The sequence below is a fragment of the Rhinoraja longicauda genome, chromosome 6 (genome assembly GCF_053455715.1).
Source record: "Rhinoraja longicauda isolate Sanriku21f chromosome 6, sRhiLon1.1, whole genome shotgun sequence".
NCBI classification, from domain to species: Eukaryota; Metazoa; Chordata; class Chondrichthyes; order Rajiformes; family Arhynchobatidae; genus Rhinoraja; species Rhinoraja longicauda.
The window spans coordinates 67,721,036-67,747,814 of NC_135958.1; the positions used below are offsets into that span (position 1 = coordinate 67,721,036).

At 48.3% G+C, this 26,779-nt stretch overlaps 1 protein-coding gene across 1 annotated transcript in view; it reads right to left on the bottom strand.

The window, feature by feature from the left end:
• Positions 1–26,779, bottom strand: part of itgb4 (integrin, beta 4) — a 97,195-nt gene that overhangs the window by 44,843 nt on the left and 25,573 nt on the right. The window contains exons 7-19 of the mRNA XM_078401862.1: positions 23,586–23,757; positions 19,250–19,513; positions 17,712–17,801; positions 14,870–14,998; positions 13,032–13,199; positions 12,593–12,669; positions 11,372–11,592; positions 8,503–8,606; positions 6,502–6,594; positions 4,470–4,599; positions 3,843–3,962; positions 1,225–1,331; positions 48–99 (exon numbers count right to left, since the gene is read on the bottom strand). Of these exons, the coding sequence (XP_078257988.1) occupies positions 48–99; positions 1,225–1,331; positions 3,843–3,962; positions 4,470–4,599; positions 6,502–6,594; positions 8,503–8,606; positions 11,372–11,592; positions 12,593–12,669; positions 13,032–13,199; positions 14,870–14,998; positions 17,712–17,801; positions 19,250–19,513; positions 23,586–23,757 (1,727 nt within the window). The remainder of the gene's footprint in view (positions 1–47; positions 100–1,224; positions 1,332–3,842; positions 3,963–4,469; positions 4,600–6,501; positions 6,595–8,502; positions 8,607–11,371; positions 11,593–12,592; positions 12,670–13,031; positions 13,200–14,869; positions 14,999–17,711; positions 17,802–19,249; positions 19,514–23,585; positions 23,758–26,779) is intronic.

Here is a 26,779-nt window from a genome sequence, read left to right on the forward strand (position 1 = left end):
TTGAGGAAGCAGGCTCTTCCCGAATTGTAAGAGTGAATAGACGTTACCTCCAGCACAGCACGGCAGCATGGCACAACAGGGGAGCCTCACACAGCAGGCCTGCAACAGACATGGGCATCGTGAGACGGCCAAGAGACGGGCACCAGTACCAGCACAACATCGGTACGCAACACCCACCAAAAGTACATCTGAGGCTTTAGATTACTTCAAAGACAGCCACTTCACTAAAGGTCATATTCATCGAGAGGATGGGGCTTTACAGGACTGAGACCACAAAACCCAGTGGAGGCCGACCCTCCAACACGAGACTAGCAGGAGTCAGCCACCCAGCTCCTCAGTCCCACGTGGCTGGTCTATGCTGGCCTTAACTCCTCTATTCATCCCAGTTCCCCCACAGCCTTCATTTCTTTACTCTTTCAAGAGCATATCTTTTACGGGTGGCACGGGGCCGCAGCGGTAGAGGTGCTGCCTCTGCCTCAGAAGGCAGTGGAGGCCAATTCTCTGGATGCTTTCAAGAGAGAGTTAGATAGAGCTCTTAATGATAGCGTAGTCAGGGGATTATGGGGAGAAGGCAGGAATGGGGTACTGATTGTGCATGACCAGCCATGATCACGGTGAATGGCGGTGCTGGCTCGAAGGGCCAAATGGCCTACTCCTGCACCTATTGTCTATTGTCTATTAATGACTCTCAACCTGTCTGCTTACAACCCAGCGGTATGAATATTGACTTCTCTAACTTCAAGTAACTGTTGCACCCCCCTCTCTCTCCGTCCCTCCCCCACCCTAGCCATCGTACTAGTTTCACAGTTGTCCGGTTGAGTTTCATTGCCTGTATAACTCGTTATCACCTAGCCCACAACTAACAATGGACCATAGAGGGCTCCACCTTTCCTCGATCATCCTTACTCTTTTGCATATCTTTCATTCATTTGTGCTATGTCTCTCTATATCACCGTCTATTTCTCGTTTCCCTTCCCCCCCTAACTCTCAGTCACCTATTCCTTTTCTCCAGAGACGCTGCCTGACCCGCTGAGTTACTCCAGCATTTTGTGCCTTTCCGCCTCTCATAGTCTCATCTCCTTCCAGCAGGATCTCCTTTCCTTTGGCCAGGGCTGAGGGAGGTGGGGGGGGGGGGGGGGGGGCGGGGAGGAGGGGGGGGGAGGGGAGGGGGGGGGAGGGGAGGGGGGGGGACCTGATCGCTGGCTCCCACGTGGCCCCACTCACCCGGCAACAGGCACAGTATTTCCAGCACAGCAGCAACAACAGGCCCAGGAGCAGCATCAGGAACATAATCAGCGGGATGAGCCAGAGAAAGCCTCCGGGAGGGCAGTCTGGTAAAGGAGAGAACACCGGTCGTCAGGCTGGGCCCCAGAACAGCGGCAGCTCTTGCCCCCACTGGCCCACGGCTGGTGTTTGGACCAGCAACAGGATGTCAACATTGGCCGTAAACCCCAAACCCCTCGGCCAGTGCCACCCAAATAATTACCCCTCCTCCACCCCACAAATACTGCCCCCTCCATTCCCTTCCAAATAATTACCCTTCCACTCCCATCCAAATGTCTTTCCTCCACCCTCCAACTTAGTTCCCATCCATTCTTCCAAATAACTCTCCCTTCACCCTCTCCACATAACCCCTGTCCAAATAATTCCCCCTGCAGATAAACCCCCCTCCAAACAATGCCCCCTTCACCCTCACCAAATAACATCCCCATCTCACCCTCCAAATAACTCACCCCTCCACCCTCTTCAAGCAACTCACCCCCTCCAAATAACACCCCATCTATTCCCTTCTAAATAACCTCCCCCCACCCTCTCCCAATAAATCCCCCACACCTTCCTCCCAATAACTCTCCGCCCCACCAAGTCAAGCATCGCTAGCGAAGGCCAAGGCTTTGGCACAGCCAATGAACAAAACCTTTTCTGAGAGCTCCCGGAGAGTCCCGGGAGCAGGGGCTGGAGATGAACGGCCACACACTGTACAACAAGGCCAGGGTCAATGAAGTCTAGGCCTCAGGGTACCCTGCATTGACAGAGGTGCCCCAGGGAGCAGTGGGTTAATGGAGGATGGGCTTATCAGCTGCTGTCCTCAATGTCGGACCTCAGCACCGTGAAGGGTAGAAGATGTCGAGGGTGGTACGAGCTGCAATGCCCAGCAGAGGGCCTGACACTGGTGACCACGGAGTTGGTACTCTGTGGAACTTGTACCCGAGCCAAATGTGCCGGTGCTTGGCAGCATGAATCAGGCTCCCAACATCCTCAAACCTCAAAGTGTTCAAAATCATGAGAGGAATAGGTCGGGTAAATGCACAGAGTCCCTTGGCCAGAGTCGAGGAATCGAGAACCAGAGGACAATAGGTTTAAGGTGAGACGTAAAGATTTAATAAGAACCTGAGAGATAACAGCTTTACACAGAATGTGGCGGGTATATGGAACAAGCTGCCGGGGGAGGTAGTTGAGGCAGGTACTTTCGTAACTTTAAGAAACATTTAGACAGGTACATGAATAGGACAGGTTTAGAGGGATATGGGCCAAACGCAGGCAGGTGGGACTAGTGTCGATGGGATATGTTGGTTGGTGTGGGCAAGTTGGGCCGAAGGGCCTATTTCCACGCTGTTTATGCAACTTTAATCTCATCGCCATTTTAAATAGGTGACTCCTCATGTTCAAACAGTGACCACTGGTTCTGGATTCCCCCATGAGATGGAGTGCCTTCCCCACACCGAGCCTGCTGAAACCTGTCACAACCTTACATTTAACCACCTCAGGTCCCAAGTGGGAGTTGGATGGGGTACAAAGTGCTGGAGTAACTCAGTGGGTCAGGCAGCATCTCTGGAGAACATGGATAGGTGATGTTTCAGGTCAAGACTGACTGTAGGGGGAAGAGAAGAAAAGGGCAGAGGCAGCACAAAGTAACAGGTGAGGGTTTTTTTTTTTGATGGGTAGATGGTTGGAACAAAGGCCAGAGTTCACCAAGGATTGTGTGATGGGGGGGGATTTTTCCATGACCCAATCCTGACATAAGCTCCAGGCTTGTGATGTCAGGAAAATAAATAGGCTTGAGGGAATAGGATTAAAGATACTGTGGATTTTTGATTGACTGAAAGATACAGCATTGAAACAGGCCCTTCGGCCCACTGAGTCCACACTGACTATCAATCGTCTGTTCACATCAGTTCTATGTTATCCCATTTTCACATCCACTCCCTGCACTCCAGGGGCAATTTGCAGAGGCCAATCAACCTACAAACTAGCACATCATTGGCATGTGGGAGGAAACCGCAACACAGGAATAGCACAGTACAGTAGTGGCAGCGATAGAGTTGTTGCCTTACTGCCAGAGACTGGATTCAATCCTGACTATGATGTTGTCTGTACCAGATTTGTACGTTCTCCCAGTGACCGAGTGTGTTTACTCCGGGTGCTCCGGTTTCCTGCCATATTCCAAAGACGTGCAGGTTTGTAGGTCATTTGGTTTTTGTAAATTGTCCCCAGTGTGTAGGATAGAACTAGTCAATGGGTGTTAGTGGCTGGCATGGACTCAATAGGCCAAAGGGCCCATTCCCATGTTATATGTCTAAAACTAAAGGAACAGGGCCTTTGGCTCACTATGTTGGTGCTGAACAAGATGCCAAATTAAACGACCCACAGCTAATCCCCTCCCCTCCAATCCAGCAGTTTGATGGTTGATCTCTTCTGTACCCTCTTCAAAGTCTCCACATAATGCACCCAGTCTTCCAGACACAGCCTGGAGAAAAGGTCCCATTGAAATGGCTCCTAGGAGCGCAAACACTGCACTGAACTACAGAGGGTCAGTTTATAAAGCTGCAAAAGGTCCCACACACCTTTCTGCTTCTGCACCTGGACGTAGGAGTTGTTGGCGTTTGGGAGTTTCTCCACCGTGTAGTAGTAGGTGCAGTCATCGTCCTCGTCGCGGAACTCGCAGCTCTCCGTCACCTCCTTGACTGCCGGCACAAAACAAACCATCAGTTCACCGGCCAGCGCGGTGGCCTGGAGCTCTCCGGCCCAGTCCAGGGCAACGAGCCTGCTTCAGCCGGCAACCTCAGCCAGCTCTCGGCAACCGCGGCCAGCCCTCGGCAACCTCGGCCAGCGCTCGGCAACCTCGGCCACCCCTCGGCAACCTCGGCCAGCGCTCGGCAAACGTGGCCAGCGCTCGGCAACCTCGGCCAACGCTCGGCAACTGCGGCCAGCGCTCGGCAACCTCGCGCCTGGCGCCCCACGGCAGATATCATCCTGTGGAGCCGGTGCCGCGGTGCCCGCCCGGAAGGTTCGCCAGTCGTCAGGGCCTCGCCCGAAGGCTCGATCGGTGGGACCGGTAACCCATACGAAGGCTCGTCGGAACCTGCCTGAAGAAGGTCGGTGGGACCGGGAGGGAACTGCGGACGTCTGGCGTCTATTTAACATGTTACTATGTGGAAGCTAATGGTGGAGGGCACAGAGCCGTCACTGACCTTCCTTCAGTTCTTCCACAAACTCGAACACGTCGGCGCACTGCTTGCAGTTCTGCCCCTTCTTCTCGCCGGTGTTCCAGGCCTGGCATTGGACACATGTCCGAGTGTCTTCACACAGCCCGAGCAGTTGCTGCAGGAGAGAGAGGAGAAACAACCCCATCTTGTCAGACATTGACCACCCGTTACTGAACTACAGGAAGCCCAGAGTCCTGATTTAACCCCAGTTCCATCGAGAACAGGGCTTTAAATCCAGGACCCACAGTGAAACCAGGCACAGGACAGGACTGGAGCGCAGAGAGATTTATCTGAGGGCTCTTCTCATCAACAAACGGGGGCCGGCATATTCCTCAGCCCCACGTGGAAACCTGGGGCCTTGCTTTGTCCAGAGCTCCTGGTAGTCCAGTACTGTGGGGAGCTGCTCCGGAACTGACCTTCCCCAGAACCAGTGGTGAACGAGACTGGAAGCCTGATGTCTGCTAGTGACCAAGGAAACTGGACCCGCTGCACACAGTGCGGCCAGTGTGCAGACATGCGACTGGTCAGTGTGGTCACGGCAAAACTCCCAAACCCACGGCCCTCGGCTGATGGAGAATGCTGCTCCTTGAAAAGTAACCCAATATTCACCTCCAGCTCCACAGAAACAGCATTGGCTGGAGGTGAATAATGGAGTCGGGCGGGTCCGTGGTGAGGGTCGGAGGTCGCACGGGTCCGCGGTGAGGGTCGGAGATCGCACGGGTCCGCGGTGAGGGTCGGAGATCGCACGGGTCCGCGGTGAGGGCCGGAGATCGCACGGGTCCGCGGTGAGGGCCGGAGGTCGCACAGGTCCGCGGTGAGGGCCGGAGGTCGCGCGGGTCCGCGGTGAGGGCCGGAGGTCGCGCGGGTCCGCGGTGAGGGCCGGAGGTCGCGCGGGTCCGCGGTGAGTGTCGGAGGTCGCGCGGGTCCGCGGTGAGGGCCGGAGGTCGCACGGGTCCGCGGTGAGGGCCGGAGGCGTCAGTGCTGGAGGTTGGTCAAGGACGCGCAACCAAGAGAACAAAGAGGGACCCAGCGTGGGAGGGGGAGGGAGGGGCGCTAACAACTAAGAGGGACCATTGGGACCACATTGAACACTTTGTAACTTTGTGGGCGCCCTGTAGGTGGCGACTCTTTGCTAACTTTGTGTATGGTCTGCAAAGCAAAGAATTTCATTGTAACATGTCACATGTGATAATAAAGTATCATTCAATTCATTCACCTCACCTGTGCTTTCATCCCACTTTCAGATCAATGGGGAACGTAGCTGTTATTGTACCGAAAGGGAAACAAGCAGAAGTAGCGACTTATTGTGTGGGGGGGTGTGAAAGAGGAGAGTTAAGCGCAGGGCTCCATCATCAGGATGGGCTCAGGCCAGACTCACCCCAGAAGTGGATAACTCCAGTCATTATCACATTGGTGCTTGTGGAAGCTTCACGTGTGTGCATGTCCGCAAGGGGCGGCACAATGGTGCAGCGGTAAAGTTGTTGCCTCACAGCACGGGGGGGCCGGCTTCAAACCTGACCTCGGATGCTGTCTGTGTGGAGTTTGTCTGGGACCGCGTGGGTTTTCTCCGGGGGCTGCAGTTTCCTCCCACGCTCCAAAGATGTACAGGTTTGTAGGATAATTGGCTTCTGTAAATTGTCCCTAGTGTGTAGGATAGAACTGGTGTACAGGTGACCGCTGGTCAGTGCGGACACAGTGGGCCGAAGGGCCTGTTTCCACGCTGTATAACTAAACTACCTTTCTCACGTAGGTCAGCTGTCTGACTGGCAGTGGGGGGACTCTCAGGTTTTCAGGTCCAGGAGTGTTTCAGCTAATTCAATGGTTCAATAGTAAACTGCCCTCAGTAGGTCTTTGCAGCTGTGAAACTCTGTGGGGATATGGAGGGAAGGGGAGGGGAGGGGAGGGGAGGGGAGGGGAGGGGAGGGGAGGGGAGGGGAGGGGAGGGGAGGGAAGGTGAGGGAAGGTGAGGGGAGGGGAGGGAAGCACAAACATTCACGCCTCAAACAGCTGTCCTTACCAAGTAGGTGTTGGTGCCGCAGGTCGGGTCCGCGTTTTTATCTTCACACTTGCACTGCCCACACTCGCAGGCCCCTTTGCTGTTGCACAGCCCCTGCGTAAGGGAAATACAGGTCAGGAGGATAAGAAATGCCACCCCCCCCCCTCAACCCTCCGCCAGCTGGGGAGGGGAAGGGAAGAGGGAGCACTCCCCTCTGAACAACGCCTGCTGGAAACTCCCCAAAACTCTCCCAGCAGCAATCCCAGGATGGGTGACACGGTGGCGCAGCGGTAGAGTTGCTGCCTTACTGCGTCAGAGACCGTCCTGGGTTTGACAATAGACAATAGGTGCAGGAGGAAGCCATTCGGCCCTTCGAGCCAGCACCGCCATTCAATGTGATCATGGCTGATCATTCTCAATCAGTACCCCGTTCCTGCCTTCTCCCCATGCCCCGTTTGATCCTGACTATGGGTGCTGGCTGTATGGAGTATGCACCTTCTCCCTGTGATCGCGTGGGTCTTCTCCGGTTTCCTCCCACACTCCAAAGACGTACAGGTTTGTAGGTTAATTGTCGGTAGATTGTCCCGAGTGTGTAGGTTAGTGCTGGTGCTACAGGGTGATCGCTGGGCGGTGTGGACTCGGTGGGCCAAAGTGCCTGTTTCCATGCTGTATCCCTATGGTCTAAACTAAACTTAAAGGTGTTAGGAATGTTCCCGGCAATTCACAGGAAGGGCAGCAGAGGGAGCACTAACTCCAGGCTGGGTCATGTCTGGGGGATCCAGGATCTGCTCAGTCACATGACAAAACATTCCACACGGCTACCAATGGAAACAGCAGCCCGGCATATCTCTCTTTTATTTCTGTAATTTTGCCTCAGTTCTTCTCCCTTCATAAGATCTCTGGGCCCACGTAAGGGACAGAGGGGGCTCAATCCTTCTCTTGAGCCTGCAGTTTTTGTCCGCAGAATCTCGACTCTTGCAATTAAACCAAGATGCCCCATCTAAGCTCGTCCCATTTGCCTGCATTTGGCCCCTATCTGTCTAAAATCGTTCCTACCCAAGTACTTGCCCAAGTGACCTTCCTATCCATGCTGTCTATGCTGTCGTCTTACCTGCCTCAACTACCTTCTCTGGCAGCTCATTCCATACACACACAATCATCTGAGTGAAAACGTTGCCCCTCACGTTCCTATTAAATCTTGCCCCCTCTCACCTTTAAACCTATATCTTCTGGCTCTTGGATGCCCTAAAAGATTCTGTGCATTGACTCTAATCTATTCAACTCATAAATGTTATACACCATGAAAGATCACCCCTTATCCTCCTGCACTTCAAAGAATAAAGTCCGAGCTTGCACAACCTTTCCCAATTGCTCAGGCCCTCGGGTCCTGGAAACTTGTAAATCTTCTCAGCACTCTTTCCAGCTTAATGATATCCTTCCTGTAGCAGGGTGACTAAAAATGTACATAGTACTCCAAATGTGGCCTCACCATCATGTTGTACAACTGTAACATAACTTGACCTGAAAATAGTGTTCTTAAGGTACAGATACAACAGGCAACGATGAATTGTGTGTTTTGTATCTCACTCAAAAGAAACTTGCATTTGTGAACAACATGGTAGGGTGCAGCGGTAGAGTTGCTGCCTTACAGCGAATGCAGCGCCGGAGACCCAGGTTCGATCCTGACTACGAGTGCTGTCTGTACGGAGTTTATACTTTCTCCCTATGACCGCGTGGGTTTTCTCAGAGATCTTCAGTTTCCCCCAACACTCCGAAGATGTACAGGTTTGTAGGTTAATTGGCTTGGTGTATGTGTAAATTGTCCCTTGTGTGTGTAGGATCGTGTTAATGTGCAGGGATCGCTGGTCGGTGTGGACCCAGTGAGCCGAAGGGCCTGTTTCTGTGATGCATCTCTCAACTAAACTAAACATAAGTCAAGTCACTTTCACCCATGTCCATCTGCCACACAGAATCGATTTCACCGTCACCAAATCTGTGGTACTCCCGTTATTTCCAGCTTACTCCATTAGGATCGATGCAGGTAGCGTTACTGATCGGACATTCACACATGGAACCCATCCATCCATCATCACAATGACACTTCTCCTCGAAGCATTTACCACGACCTGTGGACAAACACAAACAAACCCAAAGAATAAACATTCAAAAGCCCAAAATCCAATAAACCAATGAGCAGCAAATCAGCACAACTCACATTGAGCTTTCCATTCAGACCACCAATCATATTGGTCAATCCAACTCACAACGCGTCCTGTTGGTCAGTTCACCTCATTGCCAATTACATTAGTCATTCTATCTACTCACTGACAATTCCATTGGTCAGTCCATCAACTTAAGGATAACTCCATCGGTCAGTCCTACCCTCTGCCAACTCCAAGGTCAATCCATGTACTAATTCCTAACTCCATTGGTCAGTCCATCTACTAATTCCTAACTCCATTGGTCAGTCCATGTATTAATTCCTAACTCCAATTGGTCAGTCCATCTACTAATTCCTAACTCCATTGGTCAGTCCATCTACATACTGCAATCTCCATTGATCATTCCGTCTACTCAATGCCAATGCTATTGATCATTCTATCGACTCAATGCCAATGCTATTGATCATTCCATCTACCCAATGCCAATGCCATTGATCATTCCATCTACTCAATGCCAATGCCATTGGTCAGTTCATCTACTCAATGCCAACTCCATTGGCCGGTTCATCTACCAACCCAACTACATTGGTCCTTCTACTTGTTGCCTTCCATTGGTCAGTCCACTTACTAACTCCCAACACCATTGGTTAGTCCATCTACTCACTGCTGATTTTATGGGTCAGTCCATCTACACACTGCCATCTCCATTGGTCAGCCCATCTACTCTCTTCCAACCATTGGTCAGTCCAAATACTTTGGATAAAATGAGCATAGAAATCTCTTGCAACACAAATTATCTGGAATTTCAAAAACATGGATTGTTTTTTTCAGTTAAATCTTTCCATTTCAGTGCCATTAGCAGTGGCGATGAGGCCAGCTAATCCAGCCAGGTGACCCCACTGAATGGACACAGGCTGAGCTTCCACTAAAGGTGAAGAGTGGGAAGTTCATCTCACAATGTCCTCTTGGGCAGGGAATCTATCAACCATTGACCACTTTGGATTTATTTCTGAAGAAAGTGATCCCATGAATCCCACAGTTCTCTATTAAGGACGTTGTGATGATTTGGTTCAGTTTAGAACAGTTATCACTGGCAACCACCCCTCTGTTCTCCACTCCCAGCATCTAGTGTCAGCCCTGTGGTACTACTTGCTCCATCAGTAGCGACTCCCTCTAAACCGTCTCCACTGCCGACCGTCAGTTAGCTGTGGATCGAAGAGCTAGTCGAGGGTGGCGGAGACAGCGTTGAGTGGCAGTGGACCTTTGCGGGAGTTGGTCTTTCAAAGCCCCTCAGATGTTGGCACTGTCATTGGCCCCACTCCTGCTCAGACCTTCGAAGATCTGCCGTCCGCCATCTGGGCCCCAGGAGCTCAAGCGCTGATCGAGAGCCGAAGGGCCGATCTCAGCCGGGGCTCCCAGAACTGTCACGAGGAGGCACTGCACTGGGGAATGCAATGCCTCGCCAGTGAGATGACCACTCTAGTGGGGAGACACTGGAATAACCGTGGGAATGCTGAAAGAACAGTGACTGCCTGCCCATTGGTGCCTGGTCAACCACTATTTCTTGTACCAGAATTGCACCGGAACCACTAGTTGTACCAGGTATTTGCTCTCTCTTGCGACCTCTCTGAATGATTCAGCTGCTGCGTTTGATTGCAGGGGTATGCCCAGCTTCTGCAGAGCTGAACCACTGTGAAATTCTCCGTTTCACAGTATTTTGTTCCTTTTTCAACAATATACTTTGTGGGGGTTAGACACAAAATGCTGGAGTAACTCAGCGGGTCAGCCAGCATCTCCAGATTAGATTATTTAGATTACAGAAACAGCACAGAAACAGGCCCTTTGGCCTGCCGAGTCTGCGCCGACCAGCGATCCCCGCACATTAACACTATCCGACACATACTAGGGACAATTTATACATACCAAGTATACAAACCCAAGCCAATTAACCTACGAATGTACATCTTTGGAGTGTGGGAGGAAGTTGAAGATCTCGGAGATCTCCTTCTGCAATTGTACAGGGCCCTAGTGAGACCGCAACTGGAGTACTGTGTGCAGTTTTGGTCTCCAAATTTGAGGAAGGATATTCTTGCTATTGAGGGCGTGCAGCGAAGGTTTACTAGGTTAATTCCTGGAATGGCGGGACTGTCATATGTTGAAAGACTGGAGCGACTAGGCTTGTATACACTGGAATTTAGAAGGATGAGAGGGGATCTTATCGAAACATATAAGATTATTGAGCGGTTGGACACGTTAGAGGCAGGAAACATGTTCCCAATGTTGGGGGAGTCCAGAACCAGGGGTCACAGTTTAAGAATAAGGGGTAGGCCATTTAGAACGAAGATGAGGAAAAACTTTTTCAGTCAGAGAGTTGTGAATCTGTGGAATTCTTTGCCTCAGAAGGCAGTGGAGGCCAATTCTCTGAATGCATTCAAGAGAGAGTTAGATAGAGCTCACAGACAGCACTCATAGTCAGGATGGAACCCGGGTCTCTGGCGCTGTAAGGCAGTAACTCCACCACTGCGCCACCATGGAGAAAAGGAATAGGTGACGTTTCGGGTCTAGACCCTTCATCAGACTCTGGGGAAAAGGAATAGGTGACGTTTCGGGTCGAGACCCTTCATCGGATATTCGGTGTAAACGAACATCTACAGTTCCTTCTCACACGTGGTCTGTGGGGGCTTCCCCTCCCCCATGCCTCCCTGGCGCCGTGGTGCGGGTTGACTCACCGTTGCACGTGAAGCCGGCGTAACGCGGGCACAGCAGGTTGCTGTATTCACAGTACTTCCCGTTGTAGTGCTCCAGATAGTTCTCCGAGGGGAGGCAGTAGCAGATCCCACACTGACACTCCCCACGGCTAGAGCAAGGCAGAGTGCTGTTTCTCTTGGGGTCGATGCAGTCAGCAATGTTTCCCTCCACGCCCACCTGACAGTCACAGTAACGACCCTGCCTGAGGGGAGAAGGTCAAATTCATCAACGCATCTGCCAGCATTCGAGCTTCAGCACATTTGAGGAGAATGCAAAGAGGAGAACATTCACGCATTCAAACCCATGGAGCCACTCGCTGGGAGTAAGGCTGAAGCACACCACAGCCCCACCTAGCTACCAATAGTTTATTATGATACAAAAGAAGGCCATTTGGCCCACTGCATCCATGCTAACACAGGGCAGTCCCACTTCCCTATGTATTCCCCCACAACACCTTATTTCTCGTAATCCCATCAATTCCACCCTCATTCTCCCCCTTGAGTTTAGTATCGATCACCCCACCTGCCACAATGCAGCACTTGCACTTTTTTTAAACTGCACTTTCTCAGCAACTGTAATGCTATAACGCTCCAACACTACATTCTGCACACTGTGTTCACAGCGCTGCAGAGCGCCTCGAACTTACAACGTCAGGATCAGTGTTTGAGTTGCACCAAACGAGCCACACTGCATGGTGGTACCAAAGTCGGGCCAATGTAGGGGGACAGGTGACGGTTCCGATGAAGCCAGCGCCCCAGGGAAGTGGCATCACCTTAGGAGGCTGTGGGGCCGAGACACCAGCCTTCAGTCTGCTTAGGAAGTCGGCTATGGGAACGCATCTGCCGGCTCCGGGCATGTCAGACTTCCAGAGCCCTGCCCGGGGGGACATAGTTGACCCGTCGATCGGTCACGGAAGTCCCAATGAGGCTGAGATCGGCCGCATCATCCAGCCTCGGTGCTACATTTACGGGGGGCTGCCAAGGTGGATTTCAAGTGCGCTATCGTAACTTTGTCTGGATTGAAGGAAGTGCCGGACCACCAGTTGCTCGAAACTTAATGGTGGACCTGAGCGCCGTCTGGCCAGAAGCTGCCTGGGACACCTTGAGGTGGTGGAAGAAGCAAATCTGCTCCTTCCTCTCGGTCCAACCCAGCTTTCCCCAAGTATTTTATCACCAAAACATCGAGGGGCTGCTTTATCTTACCACTTCTCCTTGCACCGACACTGTCCGCAGACAAAGTCACCGTTGGATCTGCACAGGGCCGAGTCAACCTCTGGATACTGCAACAAAGCAGAAAGGGCGGTCAGGGAAAGATGGCACAAACAGCATCTCTGGAGAAAAGGAGTAGCTGACGTTTTGGGTCAAGACCTATCTTCAGACTGAGAGTCAGGGGAGAGGGAAACGAGATATATAGACAATGATGTGGAGAGATATAGAACAAATGAATGAAAGATGTGCAAAAAAAATAACGATGATCACGGAAAGGTAGTGCCCACAATGGCCCATTTTGCCTGTGGGCCACGTGGTGATGAGTTATACAGACAGTGTAACTGAACATTGAAACTAGTACCCCACACGGTCAGGGGAAGTTTGTGGAAGATGGTGTGTAGGTACAGAAGCACCAGTTGTTGCAGGAGCTTACCTGCTCACAGGGGCACTGGGCACAGAGCACTGATGCGTCAAGGAACAGGGGGTCGGTGGAACTGCTGGATTTGACAGTAATTGTTCCGTTCCGGTCCTTCTGGGGCCTGTTGCACAGGTGAATGTCACCGTCGTTTTCCAAAGCCCTCAAACTGAGCCGGAACTTATGCTGGTAGCAAGCAGAAAAGGAAATCAGGGCATGGTGGCGCAGCGGTAGAGTTGCTGCCTTACAGCGCCAGAGACCCGGGTTCGATCCTGACTTCTGCTGCAGTCTGTACAGAGTTTGTACGTTCTCCCTGTGACCGTGTGGGTTTACTCCGGGTGCTCCGGTTTCCTCTCACACTCCAAAGACGTGCAGGTTTAGAAGGTTAATTGGCTTCGGTAAACATTATAAAATTGTCCCCTCGCATGTGCTACTGTAACAGGGATCGCTAGTTGGCGTGGACTATGTGGGGCAAGCGGCCTGTCTCCATGCTCTATCTCTACACTAAACTGAACAAACTTTCCAGATGGCTCCAAGCTACACAATAGCTCAACTCAGCACAAAATGCCTGCCTGCTCATTCAATCTGCAGTCAACTGATGTCAAGGACTCACCTCCCTCAACCTTAGGACTTATAGAACTTTAGTTAGGCCACATGTGGAGTATTATGTGCAGTTCTGGTCGCCCCATTACAGGAAGGGTTTAGAAAGAGTGCAGGGGAGGTTTACCAAAATACTGCCTGGATTAGGGGTATTAGCTACACGGAGAGATAGGACATACTTGGATTGTTTTGTTTGGAACACCGGAGGCTGCAGGGAGACCTGATGGATGTATAGAAAATTATGAGAGGTCTAGATAGGGTAGACAGTCAGAACCTTTTCCCAGAATAGAAAAATCCAATACTACAGGATATAGGTTTAAGGTGAGAGGGGTAAAGTTTAAAGGAAATGTGCGGGCAAGTTTTTTTTTTTACACAGAGGGTATTGAGTGCCTGGAACACACTGCCAGGGTCAGTGGTTGAGGCATTTATAATAACAGCAGTTAACTGACTTTCGGATAGGCACTTAAGTGACTTTAGGATATGTGAATGCAGGGAATGTAGGGGTATGGAATTTGCGCAGGCAGGTGAGAGTTGGACTGACATCATTTTCAGCACAGATATAGTGGGCCTATGGCCTGGTCTTGTGCTATTCTGCTCTATGTTCCATGTTGTTCTTATTATGATATTTATGTGAAACAATAACCCGCCTTCAGAGTTGGTTCAGGTGGATGCAATGGATTTACTCTCCTTCCCTAACTAACCCGGGACACGATTGAAAGACCTGGGTTCCGTCTGCAGCTGATGTTGCCCCATGCAAGGGCTAGTCCACATGTGGCAATAAACACAAACATTTCAAGCTTCTGGCATTCAATAGCAGTAGACAGGCACACACACACGCACGCACGCACACGTACACACACGCACACAGGCGCACACACACACACGCACAGACACACACGAACACACAGACACAGACGCACACAGACACGCACGCAGACCGACACACGCACACAGACCACACGCAGACACACATGAACACACATACACACACACACGCACGCAGACAGACACGCGCACACAGACACGCACGCAGACAGACACACGCACGCAGACACACACGCACAAGTAAATATAAACATTTGGCCATATTTTGAGCAAAGCAACGATGAGAGTTTTCCACCCTCCTTCCCGTCAGTCTCTAAGGAACTTTCCAGCTCGGGCCAGGAGTTCATCCCAACCCCCTGGCCACGGACTCCGGCCCCCCTGCCCACAGCTACCTGTCCCCCAGGGTTGGCCCGTGTCCTGGGATTGCTTACCACCTCTCCCGGGGTGACGGTGAAGGTGGACGACTCGCTCTGGGACTTGGCCACCGACAACGAGGAGACGGAGGCTCTCATTGCTTTGGGGACCATGTCAGCCCGGATCTCCATCTTTGACCGGATGTTCTGGGGAAGGAAGATTGCAGGGACAGGTTATCCGTGAGAAACTATACATCGTTGTACAAGATTGCAAGATGAGAGTAGTGCACCAAGATGCACATGACCCAGTGGTATCACAAGTAGATTCACCTGGCATATCATGTTACAACGTGAGAGGTGCTCCAGGCTAGTAACATTACATTGTACTCTCTGCAATGAGAATGTAGAGCAGGGGTGTAATATTACACTATAGTTTGCACATCAAAGATATAGCTTTACAATCTGTGTGACCATGAGGGGCACAACTTTGCAGAGTCATAGAGTCATACAGCACAGAAAGAGGCCCTTTGGCCCAACTCATCCATGCTGATCAAGATGCCTACCTAAGCTAGTCCCAATTGCCTTCATTTTGCCCATATCCCTCTAAACCTTTCCTATCCATGCACCTGTCCAAACGTCTTTTAAATGCTGTTGTAACTGCACAAACTATCTCCTCTGGCAGCTCGTTCTATGCACTCAACACCCTCTGAGTGAAAAATATTGCCCCTCAGGTTCCTATTAAATCTTGGCACTCTCTCCTTAAGCTATAGAGTCATCGAGTCATACACCATGGAAGCAGGCCCTTCAGCCCAACTTGCCCACGCTGACCAACATGCCAAATCTACTTTAGTCCCACCTGCCTGCATTTGGTTCATATCGCTCTAAACCTATCGTATCCATGTACCTGTGTAACTGTCTCTTAAACTCTGCGATAGTCCCTGCCTCATCTACCTACTCCGGCAGCTTGTTCCATACACCCACCACCCTTTGTGTAAAAACATTGCCTCTCAGGTTCCCATAAAATCTTTCGCCCCTCACCTTAAACCTATGTCCTCTAGTTCTCAATTCCCCAACTCTTGGTACAAGACTGTGCATTTACCTGATCTATTCCTCTCATGATTGTCTACACATCTGTAAGATCACCTCGCATCCTCTTGCGCACCAAGGAATAGTCCTAGCCTGCTCAACCTCACCCGATAGATTAGTCCTTTCAACATGCTCATATATCTTCTATGCACCCTTTCCAGCTTAACAACATCTTTCCTATAACAGAGTGACCAAAACTGAACACAATATTCTAAGTATGGCCTCACTAATGTCTTGTGCAACTGCAGATGGAATATAGTGTAGCAAACTGTGGAGTCATGGATTTTTGTAGTAGGAATAAAGGCGTAGATTATTTTCTAAATAGGGTGAGAATCCAGAAATCGGAGGTGCAAAGGGACTTCGGAGTGCAGATGCAGGATTCCCAAAAAGTTAATCTGCAAGTTGAATCGGTAGTAAAGAAAGCAAACTCAATGCCAGCATTTATTTCAAGAGGGCTTGTATACAAAAACAGGGAAGTAATGCTGAGGCTCTATAAGGCATTGGTAATACTGAATTTTGAATATTTTGAGCAATTTTGGGCACCATATCTGAGGATGTGCTGGCTGTGGAGAGGGTCCAGAGGAGGTTTACAAGAATGATCCCAGGAATGAGTAGGTTAACCTATGACTGGGCCTGTACTCGCTGGAGTTCAGTAGAATGATGGGGGACCTCATTGAAACATACAGAATAGTGCAAGGCTTGTATAGGGTGGATGTGGAGAGGATGTTTCCACTAGTGGGAGAGTCTAGGACTAGAGGTCATAGCCTCAGAATTAAAGGAGGTTGTTTTAGGAAGGAGATGAGGCGAAATTTATTTAGTCAGAGGGTGGTGAATCTGTGGAATTATTTTACCACAGAAGGCTGTGGAGGCCAGTGGATATTTTTAAGGCAGAGATAGATAGATTCTTGATTAGTACAGGTGTCAGAGGTTATGGGGAGAAGGCAGGGGATTGGAGTTAGGAAGGAGAGATAGATCAGCCATGAAGGAAAGAAGAAAGAAGGGAAGAAGCTTGAACTTTTTTTCACCTTCCATCACAGTGAGGAATGTGGTCACAGTGAGGAATGTGGAGGTGTCACTGTGGTGGATGGGGAGGTGTCACAGTGAGGAATGTGGAGGTGTCACAGTGAGGAATGTGGAGGTGTCACTGTGGTGGATGTTTATGTTAAAGTGTATTTTGTGTGTTTTATTGCTTTTTATTGGTATGACTGTATGGCAAATCAAATTCCTCGTATGTTGCAAAACATACTTGGCTAGTAAAGTATGAATATGATTATGATTGAATGGCGGAGTATACTTGATGGGCCAAATGGACTGATTCTACTCCTATTCCTTATGAACATGACCTCCAAACTGCGATACTCTGACTGATGAAAGCCTTCCTGGCCAAGCCAATGGTGGGTGTCTAGATCTTGATTCCTCTACGCTGGATCAAAGACTCTGTGCATTCACCCTATCCATCCCACTCACAAGTAGCTGTAGTACATTGAGTCCAGAGCAAAGACACTAGAGGAACAAGATGAACCACTTCGTTGAAATCGCCTGTACTGAAGTGTCGTACGCAAAGGAGCCATTTTAGTAGGCAAACCACACCGTCCGTTATGCCTCTCACAGTGTAATCAATGCTTTGGGGGAACAGTATGTGTGATGATATCATTAAAATGCAGAATATATCTCATCTATCAATTCACAGATTTTTGCTATTTTTCTTTTTAAATGTTTCTGCAAGTTGCTGCCTACTAAAATGGCGCTGTGACATACTACGGTTTTTAGGGTCGAGTGGTCTATCATGTTCCTCTCGTGTCTTTGATCCAGAGATGGCTGTGGGAGGGCTCACCTCAAACGCTCTGCGCAGCAGCTCGAGTATATTGGACGAGTCTTCTTGCAGCTGCCCGATATCAGACACCGGAAAATACTTGCTCAATTTCTGGATTTAAAAAAACACAAGACCCATTTTAAAGTTGAATCCCCACTGGACTGCTATTCAAAGCAGCACCCACAGAGAGACCTCGATCTTTTGGATGAGCGAGTGTCTTGGTTGGTTTCCAAAGAAAGATAAATTACCAAGTGAATTGTCACAAGTGTCTATTACTGATAGATGCTTCGACTTTACTCTCCAATAGAACTATCTAGAATCTCCTTATATATTCTGTGCATCATGAATGCAGGATACAAATATTAACCATTTCACTCTCCAATGCTCATAGCGTGGCTTGTAACTGCACACACTGCAGTCTATATCATCAACAGCACAGGCCCGCCCCAACACAGACAGTCCCACATCTAGCAACATGTAGTGAAGTCTCTTCTTCTGAGAAGGAGATTGCACAATATGGTCTGTGACATACGCCATCTAGAAATGAACCTTTGCAATACGAACCACAGTTTACCTCTTGAAATACATAATAGTCTAAATCTAGAATACTGCTTAAAATACAGTAAACTCACGTTATAACGGACATAGGGCAGGGGGAAGGGGGGGGGGGAATGTTGTCCATTGTTGCCGATTGTCCGCTATAACAGAGTAAGGGATTCACTCCAACCACCTAGTGGTCACTGAATTAAACAACAAGTTGTTTTCAAATACAGTTCTTTTTAACCACTAAAAATTTATTTTTGTTACTGCAAGCTAAAAATACTAAAGGCTGTTTCAATGCCTTGTCAATTTCAATACTGTGTCGATTTCAATGCCTTGTCAATTTCAATACCTTGTCAATTTCAATGCCTTGTCAATTTCTATGCCTTGTCAATTTCAACGCTTTGTCAATTTCAATGCCTTGTCAATTTCAATGCCTTGTCAAATTCAATGCCTTGTCAAATTCAAATGCCTTGTCAAATTCAATGCCTTGTCAATTTCAATGCCTTGTCAATTTCAATACCTTATCAATTTCATGCCGTGTCAATTTCAATGCCTTGTCCAATTCAATACCTTGTCAAATTCAATGCCTTGTCAATTTCAATGCCTTGTCAATTTCAATACCTTGTCAATTTTAATGCCATGTCAATTTCAATCTGTTACAAAGAGGTCTGTACTAACCAGGGTTAGAGATTAGCTGCATGATCAATGCCGAATAGCTACTCTGAGCACTATGTTGCAGGACATTGCATCAGGTGAACTACATATGCCGAATAGCTCCTTGCACATGTTAATTTGTTCCCATAAGTTTGCTTTACTCATTTCAATGGGAAGAATTTCAGAAATGATGATAACTGCAGCTGCAATGGCATGGAGCTATCCACCGAGGATGAATTTCTACTGGAAATTAGTCCATTTTTACCTCTAGTCTTGCTCTATTAAATGCACCCTTTGATGCATGACATTCTCTGTGAGACACCCAAGACCCATGGAGGATCTTCTCCTGATTAATATCTTACCTCGTAGTAGGAATATGAATGGTTAGTTACAGCAAAAATGGGAATGATGCCATGCGTGCTGAGCAGGCGTATCAGAGTTGGGATGGAAGGGTAGTCTTGCTTGGTATCCTCAGTGTAACTGCCGCTGCTGTCCAAATGACATTTTTCATCATTCCTTTTCAAGATACCCGAGAGGACATTGGAGCCGTCAGCTTCATAATGAAAGGCGGATTCAGTCGAGAAGACCAGCAGATGGGTACTGTCAGGCCTCCAACCTATGTGACCCTGCAACAAGAAAAACTCTTCTCAGGACAGAAGCCAAGTCAGCCAGAAGCAGGGGTCATTACAGGGAAGATCCCAAAATATATTTTCAGGGCAATACCACAGGAAATAAAATGTCTAACAACTTTCTCAAAGGAAAACAGTTGTTCAGTGCTTCCCACTTCACAATGTATCGGCATGAGAGCAGGGAGACCTTGTTTAAACCAGAGATTAACACAAAAAGCTGGAGTAACTCAGCGGGTCGGGCAGCATCTCTGGAGGAAAGGAACAGGTGACGTTTCGGCTCAAGACCCTTCTTCAGACCGAGAGTCAGGGGAGAGAGAAAGGAGAGATATGAAAAGGAACATAGAACAAATGAATGAAAGATATGCGAAAGGACAAATCAAAGCCAGCAACGATGATCAAGGAGCGTTGGAGCCCACAATGGCCCATTGTAGGCTGTGGGGAAGGTGATCATGAGTGATACAAACTATGAAACTCAACAGGGTGACAGTGAAACTAGTACACCGATTAGGGTGGGGAGGGAGAAGAGAGAGGTTCTTGAAGTTAGAGAAATCAACATTCATAATGTTTTAACTCTGGAACATACTGCCTGGGAAAGTAGTGGAAGCAGATTCAGTTGTAAAGTTCAGAAGGAAACTGAAGGGTATCTAAAACCCAATCATTTGTAGGACCATTGGGTGTTGGAATGCGATTGGTTTATGTTCTGGACTTGTCTCAGCATGGCCTTGAGAATGGCCCCTGTCCATGCAGTTACATTGGGATGTACTCCAACAACCCACTCTCAGCCATTCAGTGGAAAGCAGAACTCCTGGGAGTTCAGTGAGACCACTGATCCATCAAGTCCTCCCATAGAACTCCAGGACAACACATACCCAGTGTGTAGGAGAGTGTTAGAATCTGTGGAACGACGATGAAAATGTGGGGAGAATAAAAACATGGGATTGATATGAGATTAGTGTCAATGACGGTGCGGCACAGTGGAGCAGTGGTAGAGCTGTTGCCTTACAGCGCCAGACACCCGGATTCAATCCTGACTTTGGGTGCCGTCTAACACAGTTTATACGTTCTCCCTGTGCCTACGTGGGTTTTCTCCGGGTGCTCCTGTTTCCTCACACACTCCGAAGACATACAGGTTTTTAAGTTAATTGGCTTTGGTAAGCTATAAGATTGTCCCTAGTGTGTGTATTCTGTACGCTGGTAGGTACGAACTCGGTGGGTCAAAGGGCCTGTTTGGCGCTGTGTCTCTATAGTCAAAAAGTGGAAAGACAGTGGGCTACGCTATGCTGCTCTTAGATTCAAGGGCCATACCTAAGCCCTAGCAGAGTGTGACATGGGCATGGAATTGGTGGGTACGGACATTTATCTGTAATATCCTATATATGATCAGTTGGATAGGTTCAGTTACAAAATCACTGTTACAGATAATGCTGTAATGTTATTCAATAATACAGGTATGGCAATGTAAAACAATGGAATGCATACACGCTCGTACAAGTCTACTGCTATGCAATGCTGTGGTGAAATACTGTTGTTACAGGGCTCTCACTGTATATAACTGAGGTATAGTACGAAAGGGGTGAGGTTTGTCATGGTGTAAAGCTGGGATCCAGTACTGGTGGGGACGGGTCTGTCACTGTGTGACACTGGGGTACAGTACTGGTGGGGACGGGACTGTCACTACAACATTGGAGTACAGTACTGGTGGGGACGGGTCTTCCACTATAACACGAGTACCGTACTGGTGGGCACGAGTCTGTCACTGCATAACACTGGGGTGCAGTACCTCAGTTTTGGAAAGGTTAGCTGGCTTCCTCATTTACCAGTTGCCACATGTCCAGATATCAGTCTCAGCTCCTCCCCCGAGGGGAATAATTTCTGTCTATGCAGCAATATCTTTCTTCGGCTACAACATCACTTAGCCTAGCCCATAATCGTTTGAACTCATAGTGCACCGTATGGAAACATTTCTTCATTCATGCAAGCTGTCCCAGCTCTGTATTACCCGGGCGGTCTAAGCTGACCCCCAAATCATCCAAGATACCAGGCCCAGAACAGAATGCAAAACCCCAGAACGGGTTGAAGTAGAGTGCCATGCCACTGGGAGATATTGTTTGATTGTGTTTATGCTTTATTCTTAATTGTTAACTGTATGTTTGTGTTGTCATTTGTGAGCGGAGCACCAAGGCACATTCCTTGTATATGCATACTTGGCCAATAAACATTCATTCATTCATTCATTCATTCATTCATTCATTCATTCATTCATTCATTCATTCGTTCATAATTTAGAGACACAGTGCAGAAACAGGCCCTTCGGCCCATCGGGTCCGCGCCGCCCAGCGATCCCCGCACATTAACACTATCCTACACCCACCAGGGTCAATTTATTTATTTATTACATTTGCCCAGCCAATTAACCTACAAAACTGTACATCGTTGGAGTGTGGGAGGAAACCGAAGTTCTCGGAGAAAACCCACGCAGGTCACGGGGAGAACGTACAAACTCCGTACAGACAGCACCCGTAGTCAGGATCGTACCTGAGTCTCCGGCGCTGCATTCGCTGTAAGGCAGCAACTCTACCGCTGCGCCACCGTGCCACCCTGCTCCAGCTCTTCTAAGAAGAACACCATTGCAGGATATGGTTCCCAGCATTGTAGAGCACCAGTTACATAGACAAAGTCTAATGTTCGCAAATGGGGTGGAGGTGAATCGGACAGTACTTCAGCTTATGGAAGGACCGTTCAGAAGCATGAAGAGGGGAAGAAGCTATGGTTGTACATTTAGGTATAGACCTTGGGAGGTCATTGAGTATAGTAGATGGGTGGTCATGTTACAGTTGTACAGGACACTGGTGAGGCCACATTTGGAGTATTGTGTTCAGTTTTGGTCACCCCATTATCGGAAAGATGTTAAATTGGAAAGGGTACAAAGAAGATTTACAAGGATGTTGCAGGACTCAATGGCCTGAGGTATAGGGAGAGGTTGAGCAGGCTAGGACCTTACTCCTTGGAGTTCAAGAGGATGAGGAGTGATCTTATTGAGGTGTATAGATCATGAGAGAGTTATTTAGGGTAATTACAATACATGGAAATATATGTATTTCAGGCTGACGGAAGAGGTAGTTGAGGCAGGTACTATCACAACGTTTATGAAACATATGGACAGGTACATGGATAGGAAAGGTTTAGAGGGACATGGGCCAAATGCAGGCAGATGGGACTAGTGTAAATGGTCCATGTTGGGCGGCAAGGGAACGTTGGGCTGAAGAGCCTGTTTCCACACTGAATGACTCTATGACACAACGTTATAGTGGTGCTGGTGAGAGAGTGGGATGGGTGGTGTGATCTGCACCACAGGAACAACCGGAAACCATCCACCCCTGTAAACCCTGCACTCCTGGGACAGAGATACTGAATAACTGTTAAAACACAAAGTATTTGTGCTACAAACACCAGGATAAGCGCTTAAGCATGAAAACCAAGCCCAATCTATGTTCTTGGGCAGCACAGTGATGCAGCATTAGTGTTGCTGCCTTATAGTGCCAGAGACCTGGGTTGGATCCTGACTACAGGTCCTGTCTGTATGACGTTTGTACGTTCTCCCAATGACCTGCATGGGTTTTCTCAGTTTCCTCCTGTTTCCTCCCACACTCCAAAGACGTGCAGGTTTGTAGGTTAATTTACTTAGTAAAATTGTAAATTGCCCCTAGTGTGTGTAGGATAGCGTTAGTGTGCGGGGATCACTGGTTGGCTTGGACTCGGTGGGCCAAAGGGCCTGTTTCCGTGCGGTATCTCTGAACTAAACGAAACTAAACAATGATAAAGTAGTATCTAACCTGCCTGTGCACACTAATGCCATAGGACAATAACGATCTTCATATTCGGTAGTAAGCTATCTACATGTTATCAAACATACAAGCTAAATGTTTAGCCAAGAAACTCAACCCCAAAGCCACATGCAAATCTAAAATATTTCATCTCATGCTGCAGCATTTTACACCCCATAAGTCTCATTCTGTCCCTGCGCACGCAGATGAGGCCTAAAGGATCGAGATTTCAAGGGCAGACTCACCTTGCAGACTGCAACCTGTAGAATTGCGTCAAATCCACCTTCAGGTGCATCCATGTTGCCTGAGATTCTCTCCTTCTGCAGCTTCTGGATGAAAGTGTTTGCATTGCTTGTCAGAGGAATGACGTTCTTGAAGGAGAATGGGGAATCACTGTTGAACCAAGGCTGCTTAAGTCTAGAGCAGAAGAGAAGCCAAAAGTTAAAGGATCCAGCTGGGAAAGTATGAACACAGGCTTCGGTTTAGGTTTATTGTTCTCCCGTGTGCCGAGCGAGGTACAGTGAAAAGCTTTGTTTTTGCATCAATCCAATCGGATCAGATAATACTACATATCAATACAATCAAGCCAAACTCAAGTACAAACGGTGGCGCAGCGGTAGAGTTGCTGCTTTACAGCGCTAAAGACCCAGGTTCGATCCCGAATATGGGTGCTGTCTTTAGGGAGTTTGTAAGTTCTCCCCGTGACCCATGTGAGTCTTCTCCGGTGCTCTGGTTTCCTCCCGCACTCCAAAGATGTACAGGTTTGTAGGTTAATTGGCTTCAGTAAAATTGTAAATTGTCCCTGTGTGTAGGATAGCGTTAGTATGGTGGGTTTGTTGGTCGGCACGGACTCAGAAACCCTGCTTCCACCCTCTATCTCCAAACTAAATGAAACTAAACTAAAATACAGGTGGAGCAAAGGGAAAGATACAGAGTGCCGAATATAGTTCTCAGCATAGTAGCACACCAGTTACATGGACAAAGTCCAATGTTTGCAAATGGGATGGAGGTGAATTGGACAGTACTCTAGCTAATGGAAGGATCATTCAGAAGCCTAATAACAGAGGGGAAGAAGCTATGATACACTCTCTCCTTCAACCTGAAGGATAGAACCCAGTGTCTGAAACCAGCATCCTAAACTTAAATAAAGCCAATTATAGTAGTATCAGGATGGAATTAGCTGATGTGGACCAAGAAAATAGATTAAAGTGTAAAAAGATAGATCAGCAATGGCAGACATTTAAGCAGATAGTTTGTAAATCTTACTTAAGGTAAGATTGGGAGGAAGAAACTGTCCCTGAATCTGGAGGTGGGTGTTTTCATACTTCTCTACCTTTTGTCTGATGGGAGAAGGGGGACCAGAGTGGCCGGGGTATGACTCGTCCTTGATTATGCTGGTGGCCTTGCCGAGGCAAGGTGAGGTGTAATTGGAGTACGTGGAAGGGATGTTGGTTTGCGTGATTGTCTGGGCCGCGTCCACAATTCTCTGCAATTTCTTACGATCTTGGATGGAGCTGTTCCCAAACCAAGCTGTGATGCTTCCTACGGCACTTCTGGAGACGATTGTGAGAGTTGTTGGGGACATGCCGAACCTCCGAAGCCTTCTCAGGAAGGTGTGCTTTCTTGCCCATTGCTTCAATATGGGTGGCCCAGGACAAGGTGCTGGTGATATTGCTTTTGATTTGCATTTGATCTCGAGCCACATAAAGGACGACAGTACAAGATCTTTCTTTCTTTCTTTCCTTTTTAAATTTTTATTTCTTTATCTTTCTTCTTCTCCTTTTTCCTCTTTTTTCTAACGGGGGGTGGGGGGGAGGAGGGTTGTGGGTGGGGAGATAATACAGAACAATACAGGTATAATCGAATTTAAAATGTATAATCGAATTTATAATATAGGTACCATCGCGTACTATGAGTTCATACATGTATTTGTTTTGTTAAAATTTAAATTAAATAAAAAAATTTAAAAAAGATACGAGTCTGTGCAGTTGGGGTAATATAGTGACATCCAAGGGGATCACTAACTAACAGAGAACGGAAATGCGGGAAGAATGGGCCACTTACAGATTGGAAATCAGTAACTCTTGGGGTGCCACAGGGATCAGTGCTGCGTCTCAACTGTTTATAATCTATGTGAATGACTGTCCACAAGAGGCAGCTTTGCTGATGATACAAAGATACATTGGGTAGCCGTTTGTGAAGAGGACTCAAGGAGTCTGCAAAGGGATACAGACAGGACAAGTGAAAGGGCAAGAAGTCAATAAATGGAGTATAATGCGTGAAAATGCAATGTTAACACTTAGGAAGAATGAAAAAGAAACTTACTTTAATAGAATGAGGCTACCTGAGGTTGTGGAACAAAGGGATCTGGGGATCTTAGTGCATGAAACACAAAAAGCCAAAACGCAGGTACAGCAAGTAATTAGGATGGTCGTTGGAATGTTTCTTGTGAGGGATATGCTATGTGAAAATAAGGACATTTGGTACAACTCCTCAAGGTCTCCCAGTGAGACCACACCAGGAGATCCACACAGTGTTGGACTCCATACTCAAGGGTAGCTACACTTGCAGGACATACAGTGCATAGAAGATTCACCAGTTTTGAGTCCTGGGAAGATAGGATTGGCATACGAATGATCATATTTGGCACTGGTTCAGAAGAATGAGAGGTGATTATATAGTAATTTATCGGTGAATACAAGGTCCCCTCAGGGATTGGACTTTACCCCAGTTGGAGTATCGAGACCAAGGGGCAGAGCTTCAGGAGGGGTTATCCAGATGGAGATAGAGTTGTACAGCGTGGAAACAGGCTCTTCAGGCCAACTTGCCCACACCGACCAATATATCCCATCTACACTAGTCCCACCTGCCTGCGTTTGGCCTATAGCCCACGAAATCTATCCCATCCACATACCTGACTAAATGTTTCTTAAACGTTATGATACTACTTGCCTCAACTACCTTCCCTCATTTCTGCCTCTGACAGAAATCTTCCCTATCATTATTTCCCCAGTCAACTCAAACAAGACCCCAGGTAATTTAAAACGGGGCATTTATTAAACCCGCCTTTGACTTTCCCTTCTCGACAGGGAACAATCCCACGCTCGGCTTTACTGTGAGTGTCAGATCACCAAGGCTTAGAAACATAGAAACATAGAAAATAGATGCAGGAGTAGGTCATTCGGCCTTCGAGCCTGCACCGCCATTCAATATGATCATGGCTGATCATCCAACTCAGTATCCCGTACCTGCCTTCTCTCCATACCCCCTGATCCCTTTAGCCACAAGGGCCACATCTAACTCCCTCTTAAATATAGCCAATGAACTGGCCTCAACTACCTTCTGTGGCAGAAAATTCCACAGATTCACCACTCTCTGTGTGAAAAAAAACTTTCTCATCTCGGTCCTAAAAGACTTGCCCCTTATCCTTAAACTGTGA